Source organism: Mytilus trossulus, chromosome 14 (assembly GCF_036588685.1).
Source record: "Mytilus trossulus isolate FHL-02 chromosome 14, PNRI_Mtr1.1.1.hap1, whole genome shotgun sequence".
NCBI lineage: Eukaryota > Metazoa > Mollusca > Bivalvia > Mytilida > Mytilidae > Mytilus > Mytilus trossulus.
In genome coordinates this window covers 39,667,125-39,679,501 of record NC_086386.1, presented here as the reverse complement: position 1 = coordinate 39,679,501, position 12,377 = coordinate 39,667,125, and the positions used below count along the sequence as shown (strand labels likewise).

The following is a 12,377-nucleotide window of genomic DNA, read 5'->3' as shown; positions in this document are numbered from 1 at the left end:
CATCCGAAGAGAATACAATTACATTTTCGCGGTCTAACCTATTTTTTACTAATCAAAATATCTTGAAAAGTTGGAAAAAAACAACACTCTAGTCGTTGACCCAAACATGCCGAAGTCCACAGCAAACAAAATGGAAAAATTGTGTCCGGCAATTTTTGGAATAGTTGCATTAGTTTTATTGTGTTCAGGAGCATTCTCTCCTGGGTGGTTAGTAATGGATTTGTCTGAACTTCAGGGATATAGTGGAGGAAGTTCACTAACAGTACATCTGGGATTGTATTATGCTGTTATTTCAGGGAATGGTATCAGAGTTACAATAACATATGGTGAAGCCCCAGAATTGGAAAAATATATAAGTATGCTCATATATTTAAAGTATAACTATAGCTATTTCAATTTAAGAAGATGTTAAATAAATATAGATTAGACATACATCAAACACTTAGCAAGGAATCGAGGTATAAATGCATTAAACAATGAGAAATAATAACTATAAATTACTGATTGTTTGATATATTTTTGCCACTTTCAGTATTGATGGCCATTTCGTTGCGTCAAGTTTTTATTGGAGAAGGAATGAAAAGAGAACCACCAACCTTCGGTGGGAAAAAATGGCAATTCTTGTTAATTAAGGGTCGAAAGCACCTGCCACGTGTAGGCTCAATCAAACAAACATAGATTTGACAGGTTAATGATACAAGTAATTGAACTTCTCGGACCATTCGGAAAACGAGGTCACCATAGACATACACCATTTTAAGTGCTGCATTTACTTCAGGAGTAAGGTTGTAGTTAACTCACATTTGCTTATTGATTTTGACTTTTGCACAATTCGTATTATTCATCTATAAAAATACAATAATTCATCTTGAACTCCAATCAGTGTATATGATCTAATAAGTCGCATGTGTATAAGCCGTACCTTAAGATTTGAAGCTTTGTTTTTGACAATAATATCAAACCTTTTCACAATAAAAATGTTCAGATATGTAATGTATTGCACGTAAAGATATATTGATACCGAGGGAATAATCAGCTGATTAAATTAATTGACATACATTTTGTTTACAAAACTCTATATTAACAATTAAAAAAAATATTGATTATGTTTCTTTTAATTGAAAGTAACATTGGACTTATTGTCTTATGTCCATTGATATTTGTATCTACTCTATTGGTGTGTTCATCAATAAAAATTCTGAATACGTCTATGTTTTTTGTTTTCTGTTCAGATACATATCAAGACTTATATATTGAAAAACTAATAATTGTAATAAAAAAAAAAATTGGGTAATACTTACTGTCTGTAATTTTGTAACCAAATATCATGTGTTTTAATTTTATTCAAAAATGTAAATTACTCTTTTAAAAGAGATCCTTTATTTGTTGCCAAAATCTTGTTAAATAAGAGCAATTGAAAAAATAATGAGCATAGTCTTCTTCTATGTTACAAAAATTACACAAACTGTTATTAGTTATTTTCCATTGTAATAAATGGATAATTGGTTGGTACAATAAACTGTAGTAGTTTCCATCTGTATATTTTTAATTCATTTTCCGTTAAGTATTTGAAAATAAACTTATATAATAAATTCATATTTGAAGCTTCTTGCAATGGTAAAATTTTGAGCGACCTGGTTATCACTACTGACGTTTCTTTTTACTATTCACTAGAGAGTCATATACCATTTTATTTTAAAAAAAAATGTAGTCTCAAAAACACGATCTTTCCAATTATATTCATTGCAGGCATGAAAATACGGAGTTTTTGTGTTATTATAATTTTCTGTTACAAAATGATAAATTAAGGAATGTATCTCCCTCATGCAAAGCTCTGATTCCTAAACAGATTTGGCTATACTTTATGGACCTTTTGGATTATAGCTCGTCATCTTGTATGTAAGATTTGGATTTCAAATATTTTGGCCACGAGCATCACTGAAGAGACATGTATTGTCGAAATGCGCCTCTGGTGCAAGAAAATTGGTACGTTAATTTTATTACTACCACTGGGTCGATGCCTCTGCTGGTGGACTATTAGTCCCCGAGGGTTTCACCAGCCCAGTAGCCAGTACTTTGGTACTGGCATGAAAATACGGATTTTTTTGTGTTATTGAAATTTTCTGTTACAACATGATAAAAAATATTATAAATTCAGGAATGTGTCTCAATCATGCAAAGCTCTGATTCCTTTCACGGATTTAGCTATTCTTTTTGGACCTTTTGGATTATAGCTCGTCATCTTTTATATAAGCTTTGGATTTCAAATATTTTTGCCACGAGCATCACTGAAGAGACATGTATTGTCGAAATGCGCATCTGGTGCAAGAAAACTTGTACCGTTAATTTTATTACATCGTTTTCATCTTTACAAAATAATGTTGTGTCATTTGCTAGTTGTGAAATGAATACCAGTTTTAAACATCTGTCATACTACACCATTTTGTTCGGAAAAACATGTACAAGTCCAGAATATGATTGTATTCTAATATTACCGTTAGTTTCTGGTTGATTTACATTGAACTTGGATTCATTAATTTTCGTTAAATACTTATTGTCGTGGTTACATGCGAACCACGAAAATAAATATTCCACGATCTTCACATTTTCTAAAGGAATATATGCAAACTTTTCCAAAACCACGAATTTAAATATAACTGAATGTGCAATTTTTCCTCAATCCACGAAAATTGGTGTCAACGACAATAAATGAAGCCACCGTAATCAGTTTTTTCCCGTACTAAATATTTTTGTTTTCTTTTGAAACGTAACGTGCACCATTTATTCACATTCTGAAAAACTGAAGATGAGTTTAAAGCAAACAGAAACCAGATTGTTTTTATGCTCATACACAAACATTTTTAAGCCCTGACCATGCTAATTTGTGTTTCGATTTTTAATATCCTTATAGAATAAAACTCATCATAAATACCAGGATTAAAATTTTATATTTTCGCCAGACGCGCATTCCGTCTACATAAGACTCGTCAGTGACGCTCGAAACAAAAAGTGTTAATACGGTAAATTTTAGTACGAAGTTGAAAATATAGAGCGAAAATTCCTAAATGTTTTTACAAATACAGCTAAGGTAATCTATTCCTTAGGTAGACAAGTATTGGGCTTGTGGTGCCCTCTTGGAATAAAAACTCCACCAACAGTTGCATCGACCCAGTGATTGTATACCATTTATATGGTCTATATTACATTTTTTGTAAACAGTTCACAGTTTAAAACCGTTGAACACTTATTGTTTTCTAATATTAATTAAAAATACGAGTCAAGATTTGTTGTTTTCTAATATTAAATAACATTACGAGTCAAGATTCGTTGTTTTCTAATATTAAATAAAAATACGAGTCAGGATTCGTTGTATCAAAATTGTTATGCGATATTATCTTATGGCGTACAGGCTCAACATTAATGTATAAATGTATGATATAATAAGTAGGATTCATGTTCAGTCCTGGAGCACCTGAAATCACCCCCGGGTTTTGGTGGAGTTTTTGTTAGTTTGTTTTTAAGATGTGTTTTGTAGAATGCTATTTATCTCCTTGCGTCGTATGTCGTTAACCGCAGTGTTGTGAGTTTGTCTTTGACATATTAGTTTGTATATCGCTTTGGTCCGCCTCTCTTTTGATACTATTTGCTAATTTACTTTTTTGGGTAAAAACATAGTTAAAAGATAGAAATTCAAGTGATGCAAAAAAATGATTAATCTGAATCATCAATTTTAATTATATTACCACCTAACTTATCCTTCTTTTGATGTAAATTATATCGTAACATTTAGATAGAAGCATTTAACTAATACGAAGGAAGCGGAAAACTTTTTAAAAAATCAACTAAATCATTCAACCGATAAAACTTTAAAGATTGAAGGTGAAATTGACTATGCACGCAGCAAATACGGCCTAATCGACTTTTCCCCCGATTGTATAAGTGTTTGTTGTTTGGAAGTCTTTCTGTTGGTGACCTTCTGCTGTTGTTTTTTCTATGGTCGGGTTGTTGTCTCTTTGACACATTCCCTACTTCCATTCTCAGTTTTATTTCCATTGCATATAATTCGTCTTTCCCCTTAGTATTGGATGAACCGTTCGTATAAATGAATCGGGTCTAAGTTTTGTTCTGAAGTAATGTATCCTTTTTTTATTATTTTAAAAGAGTTTTCGAAATTTGTTTTTGTATAACATGTGAATTTGGAAATTGATGCACAGCTGCGTTAAACATGACAATGGCTTAACAGTTAATATCGCCAAAATCAATTCCTGACTAGAGTGGAACTAAATACATATACGAGTTTTGATGTCCGACCATTTTTTTTTCGAAATGATCATAGAGTGGAGATGACAGCCTTAATGGTCTGAACTGTCGTACTTCACATAGTTTAAAGTCTGCATCGGGTTTGTCCTCCCTTGTAGCTTCATCTACATAATTGTCAATACCTATAAAAGGTCACCTACGTTTTGATAAAGGGCGAAACTAATTCGAACGATAAAATCAAATTACTTTGGACTAACCATTTTATAGATATCATCTGACGGGCATAACAAAAGTTAATTGGAAATTGTTTTCTGCATTTCTGATGTACATTAGTTCATGCTATCGACTTGTCACATCATTGGTATTAAAGACGAGAATACAGGCCATTCGTTTCGATAGGCTGAATTCCAAACCGTTCATGAAAGTACTTCACCAATCATTATTAAACCTTATTATAAGGTAACTACGGAATTATGTGTTGTATTCTTAGAGGTTATGATATCTGCTAATGTGACAGTGGATATCCTTGTACACCACTTTAATAAAATACTGCATAATACAGCCCACTCGTAGTAATACTTTGTTCTTTTTCTTTATGAAAATCACACTTTTTTGTCTTTACCCCTACTGACTTCATGTATTGTTCAAAGTAATAAAGAATAAATTTAATACTTACACTTTTTTTCTTTTTCAGCAACTCACCTTCTTGAATACCAGATAGAAACTATCATTGGGTTTGTCCTATGTTTAATATCAATTATAATAACTTTTGCTTACAGCAAAACAGGATCAATTGGTGTTTTGATTGCTCCTATCATATTGTACATGTTAGCAGGTCAGTATCAAATTGTTATATCAATCTCTGTTACTAAAATGTATGAGCCAATTCGTGTTATTGGATTTTTTCATTCCAAAATATACAGAATTAAGCAATCAGTTGTCTTGTTATTATACAATGCTACAAAACATAAACAAAGTATCCTATATGCCCCAATAAAACTGCAAGGGTTTTAACCTCATTTTACACTGATAAATGGTAGGAATCTTCCTTAACTGGACATTTTGCTTAAGGAATTCATACACGGTGCAAAATATATCAAAACTATCGCATGAAATATAGCATGTATAGACAATGATTTGCTTCATCCGGTCTACGTAATATAACTACCGGATTTTATGATAGATTACTTCAAACTGATTAAAACATATATGGTTTGTAAGTAAATAATTATTTAAGGTGCCAGCATTGTAATCTAATACGTCAGACGCGCGTTTCGTCTTTATACGTCTCATCAGTGAAGCTCAGATCAAAAAAGTTATAAAACTAAACAAGAGGCTGTGAGAGCGACCGCAAGATCGATTCGAAATGACAGGAAAAAAACAATGAAATATACAAATACATAAAATCAACATCAACGACTCGTCACGTTTGATAATGTGCTCTTTGGTATATGCCTATGATTTGTTTAACTTGCAATTCATGAGAAGTACTAGATTTGAAATTTGTCATAGGTCACAGTCTTTACAATTCTATTGTATAGATATAGGAAGATGTGGTGTGAGTGCCAATGAAACAACTCTCCATCCAAATAACAATTTAAAAAGTAAACCATTATATGTTAAAGTACGACCTTCAACACGGAGCCTTGGCTCACACCGAACAACAAGCTATAAAGGGCCCCAAAATTACTAGTGTAAAACCATTTAAACGGGAAAACCAACGGTCTAACCTATATAAACGAAACGAGAAACGAGAAACGAGAAACACGTATATATTACATAAACAAACGACAACTACTGTACATCAGATTCCTGACTTAGGACAGGTGCAAACATTTGCAGCGGGATTAAACGTTTTATGGATCCAAACCTTCTCCCTTTTTCTGAAACAATAGCATAGCATCACAACATAGAAAAAGTTAGTAGTCTATTAAGATACTAGTACTCTAAAAATAGGCATCTTCCCCACTGTTGTAAAAACGTATTTCTGCCAGATTTGGATTAAACATTTTACTATTTTAGTATTCATTTAGCCGACCGGTGCGAATTTAACTCTTTCAGACAAGTTTTACCTTATATGACAGTTGTTGGCCATTCGTTTGATGTGTTTTATCATTTGATGATGCCGTTTGAGTAGGCACTTTCCGTTTGGAATTTCCCTCGGAATTCAGTATTTTTGTGATTTTATTTTTAACTTAAAAAAATAATACTTGGACATTTTTTAAATATACCTTTTTTTTACAAAATGTAGGAATGATAACTTTAATGGCAGTTGGGCGTTGGCTGACCAAAGTGCTGTTGGAAGCGAGAGAAAACAACGTAACATTAACCGTACCTTACTCTATAATTTTTAGTGGTCTTGGTGCTGTTTTCTGTGTGGTCACCATGATTATTATTAGCCGCATGCTATGCAAATACAACGCAGTGGGCCAACCTCAAGATGATCAGGAGTCATCAGAAATTTCAGAAGAAAGTTACCAACAAGTACAGCCGAAAACGAAAGTCACAGCTTCAATGGGGCAAACACAGGATATTGATTTGACCACTGTTTTGGCATACCTAACAAACCTTAAAAATCGAGATGAGATGTACGCGTACGCCAACTAATTTGTATGGATCACAACGTATACTATATAACGTATAGCAAATTAGTAATTATACTTATTACTAAGTTATATATTTCCACAATATAATAATCAAAATGATGCATTTTACCAATAACATTGATACAGTCGATTGCTTACTAACATTTATTCTACTGCATTTCATTTTTGTCCTTATTTTCAATGTTACAAACAAAGAACATCAAATCGAAAGACCCTAGGTCTTTGTTATATATGGTGTATGATTATATCGCTTTACCTATAGCTATACATGTACATTAAGAGGGGCCAAAATCCGTATGTTATGTCTACGCACGCTTCCAATTAAAATTGATGAGTTACGAATGAATACAAATAATTATTCACTAAAACAAAATATTTTAATATCTTATATATGGTTTTTGAAAAGTAATTAAAAATAAGCCTAAATAAAAAAAGGAATTTGACCTTGACCATTAACCTTGACCTATTTGTTTGTTATTGTTTTACATAGGACCTCAAATCAAAAGACCGTAGGTCTCAATCACTAATGGTTTACCAATAATAAATTCATATCACTGATATCAAATGTATAAGAGGAAATTTATTGTCATATGAAATATCTATACCGCTTCAGTCAACATGAACAAAACATTGTTAGGATTTAACAAGCAATTTGGTAAAATAAATTAGTCAAAATCTTTTACCGTTGCAAATTAGTAGTGCACACAAGCAAAATAGTGTTCGAGGACATAACTCTTACAAAATAAAATATTTGGTTAGGTAGTGTCAGTTTCAAAAGCGTTGAAATAGTTATCAAAGGTACATGGATTATAATTTAGTACGGCAGACGCACAGGACGTTTGCGCTTTTTTACCTGTAAAACGATAGGACATTTGCGCTTCAAATACTATGGACATTTGCGCTTTTAATTTTGATTCACCTGTATTAAATTGACCGGACATTTGCGCTTTTTACCTATAGTCGACTACCTGTAATCTTCATGAGAAGTAACCATTACGTAATATAAATTTAACTTAAATTTGCTATTAGTTAGTTCACATTTACACAGTCTTGAACATGGAGTTTTTAAAAAGTTATAGAGACTAGTAAAGGAAAAAAATGTATGATGGATTTTTATATCGTTTCGACAAAACCATAAACATTGGAGACCTTTCATAGAGGTGTACCGTTAAACATTGTAATGCAAGAATTAAAACGGACAATGAGACTTCTAATATTCAGATGTTGAAGACCCAGTTGTTGAAGATATGATGGCTGAAGCACCTTAAAAGAACCGAGATATTCCAAATTTGCAGACTACCTGACAGAAATTATGTTACAGTTGAATCGAGATTTTCACACAATGCACAGTTTTACACGACTCATCCTGTAATTTTTATATTTTTGAATAGCATTATTGAACAACAGTCAGTAAATTATATTTAGATTCGGTACATTGATGAACAGGCTCCCCAATCAAGAATTGAGAAGGAGAAACTCGATCTTTTAGCTGTACATAAACTTTTATACATATATCAACAATGTGTCCCAAGCCCAGATAAAAGAGGAGGAAAGTCATAGATATATATATAAAAAAAGCGCAAATGTCCTAAGTAAAAAGCGCAAATGTCCATTTTTAAAAAGCGCAAATGTCCTATGTTTTGAAGCGCAAGTGTCCACAAAAAAAAAGCGCAAATGTCCTATGAAAAAGCGCAAACGTCCCGTGCCGGTTTCGTCTACATAAAGACTCATCAGTGACGCTCATATCAAAATATTCATAAAGCTATGGTAATCTGATTGATTTCACATAAAAAAATAATCTGGGCGAAATATTTTTTGAAAGAAAAAAATTAGGCGGAAGAAAAGAAGAACAAAACATTAGAACCAAAACAAAAGGTCTTTCCACGGAAAAGTCGAAAGACCTTATGATACAAAGGAATTATTGTTGTCATTGACTTGTCATTTTTACAAACAAGTATTATTATATAAACTAGTGGTTATTGATGAATGTACTAAGAGCTATTGTTTTATTCATCGTTTGTGTGCATCCTTATATTTACATCTTTTCCTTGTAAAAATAAGTAAATGTAAAATAAAATTGATATAAATAGAAAATATATATTGGGTGTGCTTATTATAAACCAGGAGTCAGTTGTTTTTCTTTTCTACCATGTTTTTTTTAATAGTTTTATGGTGTTAGCAAGCATTCAATATTTTCGTATCATGAAGTATATCACATAAATGTAACAGTATTATAACACTGTTCAAAAGTAAACTGTCGATTGCAAAAATCAAGTCAGGGTGACAACTAAAACCGGGGAAAACACATCAATTATAAGAGGAAAATACGGAACAACAGAAACATTGAAGTGCAACATATTAGTAACGAGCTATTTTATAACAACTGCCATATTCCTGACTTTGGAAATTCTAAAAAACAATGGTGGTTTTATGGCTAACTACACCTCGCACTTAATGGAAAGGTTGAAAATACTGCTAAAATTACATTACATGACAAGAATACATTACAAATAAAAAAATCACTCAGAACAGAGAAATACATAAATAAATAATATAATAGTACATTTCGACATGTTTACCACAAAATATAACGAACACCAAATTTTAATTTTCGACAGTACACAAAAATAGCATAATAGAATTATGAACTATGTGTCACAAGAATGTATCAACACCACAAAAAGTGACGTCACAGTTATGTTTCCTACAAATTGAAAATAAATTAAGATGAGTTTGTAGAGGTGTTATTTGATGTATTTTATCACAATTACAAAAATACAAATTAAGACATGTGTTAGTAAATGTATAATTATTTGTATTCTCTAGCTATGTTGGTTTTTCTTTTCAATCAAATTGTGTAAAACAAATAAATCCTGTGCATATAGTTGCTTTAATCTGAACTAGGTGATTGATTATCTTCACTTTTACATAGAATTAAAACTACAAACAATAAGACATATAAAAATATCCAATCAGAATTGCATATAAAAGATCATAACTGAATTAATGAAAGTTTGATATACACCATTTCACTTTTTAGTTGCGTACATATAGTCACTGGCAATCAAACATTTTATTTATATACGTATATTGTGTTCCACACTATGACGACCAGTAAATACCTCAAAGGAACATATATGTCGCTCTTATTGGTATATAAATGTATGCATATTCATGAAAGGACACTCTCGAACAATGTAGACAATAATAGAATTCATGACTAAAAACTAACTTGTATTGCTAATCATTTAGCCTGTTTAGTTTCTCTCATTTTAAAGTGTTTGCCTCAAACTCAAAAGAGGATAAATAATCCTTATTTTAATACAATCCCTTTTTTAATGATTCAGTGTACTGTACTATATCGACAGGCGGCGTGGGGACGTCGGACTATTTTTTTAAACTAGATACCCAATAATCATAATGAACAATATAAAAAAAGAAGATGTGAATTGCCAATGAAACTCTCCACAAGAGACCAAAATGACACAGAAATTATCAACTATAGGTCATTGTACGGACTTCAACAATGAGCAAAACCCATACTGCATAGTCAGCTATAAAAGGCCCCCAAATGACAATGTAAAACAATTCAAACGCGAAAACTAACGGCCTTATTTGTGTAGCAGTAGTATACTTAAATTTTGCATAGTAGTTTCAGAGAAGTCGATTCTTGTATTAGTTAACGGATGACATCGACGGCAGACGCCAAGTGGTGAGAAAAGCTCATTTGGCCCATCGGGCCAGGTAAGGTAAAATAATAAAATTGAGAAAGGAAATGGGGAATGTGTCAAAGCAACAACAACCTGACCATAGAGCAGACAACAGCCGAAGGCCACCAATGTGTCTTCAATGTAGCGAGAAACTTCCGCAGAAGGTGTTTTGTGATTCAAGCGAGAAACAAACGGTCAAATGTATGAATAAAATAAATAACGAAAATAAATGTTACACATAAATAAACAACAATATATTACAGGCGTCTGATTTGGGTCAGACACACACATAATGTGGCTGGTTTATACTTGGGTCAGTGGTGCAATATTACAACATAAGAACAATCTATTAAAATCAGTTGAAAAAGTGTGTTATAATGTCAAAGCGTTTATTTTTATAAAGTATGAAAGGATAAAGGTGTTCTGTATTCAATATATAAAATATTCAAATAAATTACCGTGACAAATTATCCTCAGGATAAAATATCACAGAGGAAGAAATAAACCGTTACAAATACGTGTTCCAATTAAAAAAAATGAAAACAATACAAGGATTTATGTATATTGATATAGTACATTTCTTTCATTTTAACTTTTTACATTGTAAAATTATTAAACTGATACTACGAGAGAAACAGAATATATTCATTTTTGTTCCAGGTGACAGCTTTGACCCCGAGCTAATTTTAACATCGACGTATTATATTTTGAAATTTATACTAATAAAAGACTTCTTTAATTTCGCCTTAACTTACATCAACACAAAAAAACGATACTTGTTATTGTTAGTGTGAATTTACTTTGCCTTTCGCTTAAACAGCATTAGAGTTGTATACTTGTGGTAGAGTACTCGCCTTGACTGAAGAAGATCGTAGATAAGAATGATAAGTTACTACATTGCAGTATAACAAATACCGTAAAGTTGGTTATTGGCTAAGATAGAACTAAGAGCAAACTTAGTTGAAAATGTTATCAGTATACTGTTAAGGATGTATAAGTACTTAGCCGCGTCGGGGTAAAAGAATGCCATCAGTTTTTTGGTTACAACAGTCGAAATAAACAACCCATCGTCTTGGTCGATCAGTCAATATTATAAAAACTAGTCGAGTATATATATATATAGCGGCGTTTTGCATTTGCGCCGATCTGCACTTCATTTGCGCCGATTTTTTCTTTCATTTGCGCCGATATTTTCTTTCATTTGCGCCGATTTTTTTACAGGTAAATTACAGGTGAATAGATATAAGAAGATGTGATATGAGTGCCAATGAGAGAACTCTCCATCGAAGTCATGTTATTTTTCATTTAACATTATAGACCTCTTCCATTAGCCACTTGTACAAATTTATGAATTGTCAATCATAACATGTATGTAACTGTTGTCCCCTGCTCACAGTGGGGAGGTGGAAGAAGGCCTACAAGATACATCTCCAGACATTTTCCCTGACCGTAGTTCTTTAGCCTCTGTCTTTCGGACATATGCCACATATTTATGCTCGATCTGTGTTTTGACAATAAAATCCGTGGTGACTCTGGCTTTACACAGTTTTGTAGTACATTAGTAAGATATGTTGTTATATTTCAGGACACTTATCTTCCGATATGTATGGCCCTTGATGATTAAAGAATTGTCTCCTCGGCTCGTTTCGTGTGCAATATGTCTATCATGTTACAATGAAGTTGCAGAAAAAGTATGAATCAAAATTATCTTAAACATAAATGAAAAGCCAAATGAGAACCAAATTTTACCAATGGTATAGTACATGTACAAGTATTAATTTACCTGTAAATCTAATTAGGA

At 32.2% G+C, this 12,377-nt stretch overlaps 1 protein-coding gene across 1 annotated transcript; it reads left to right on the top strand.

Annotated features, from left to right (window-relative positions):
• Positions 1-44: 44 nt before the first annotated feature.
• LOC134696496 (uncharacterized) lies at positions 45-7,677 on the top strand. The gene is made up of 3 exons (XM_063558327.1): positions 45-356; positions 4,955-5,095; positions 6,512-7,677. Exons 1-3 carry the CDS (start codon positions 107-109, stop codon positions 6,865-6,867), a joined length of 747 nt encoding a protein of 248 aa, XP_063414397.1. The 5' UTR covers positions 45-106; the 3' UTR covers positions 6,868-7,677.
• Positions 7,678-12,377: the final 4,700 nt, after the last annotated feature.

Bases quoted from the DNA above. Each gene is read 5' to 3' on its own strand.
- LOC134696496 (XM_063558327.1), top strand. From the start codon at position 107: ATGCCGAAGTCCACAGCAAACAAAATGGAAAAATTGTGTCCGGCAATT. The intron at 357-4,954 runs GTATGCTCATAT...TTTCTTTTTCAG, and splicing joins AGAATTGGAAAAATATATAA to CAACTCACCTTCTTGAATAC. The intron at 5,096-6,511 runs GTCAGTATCAAA...TACAAAATGTAG, and splicing joins CATATTGTACATGTTAGCAG to GAATGATAACTTTAATGGCA.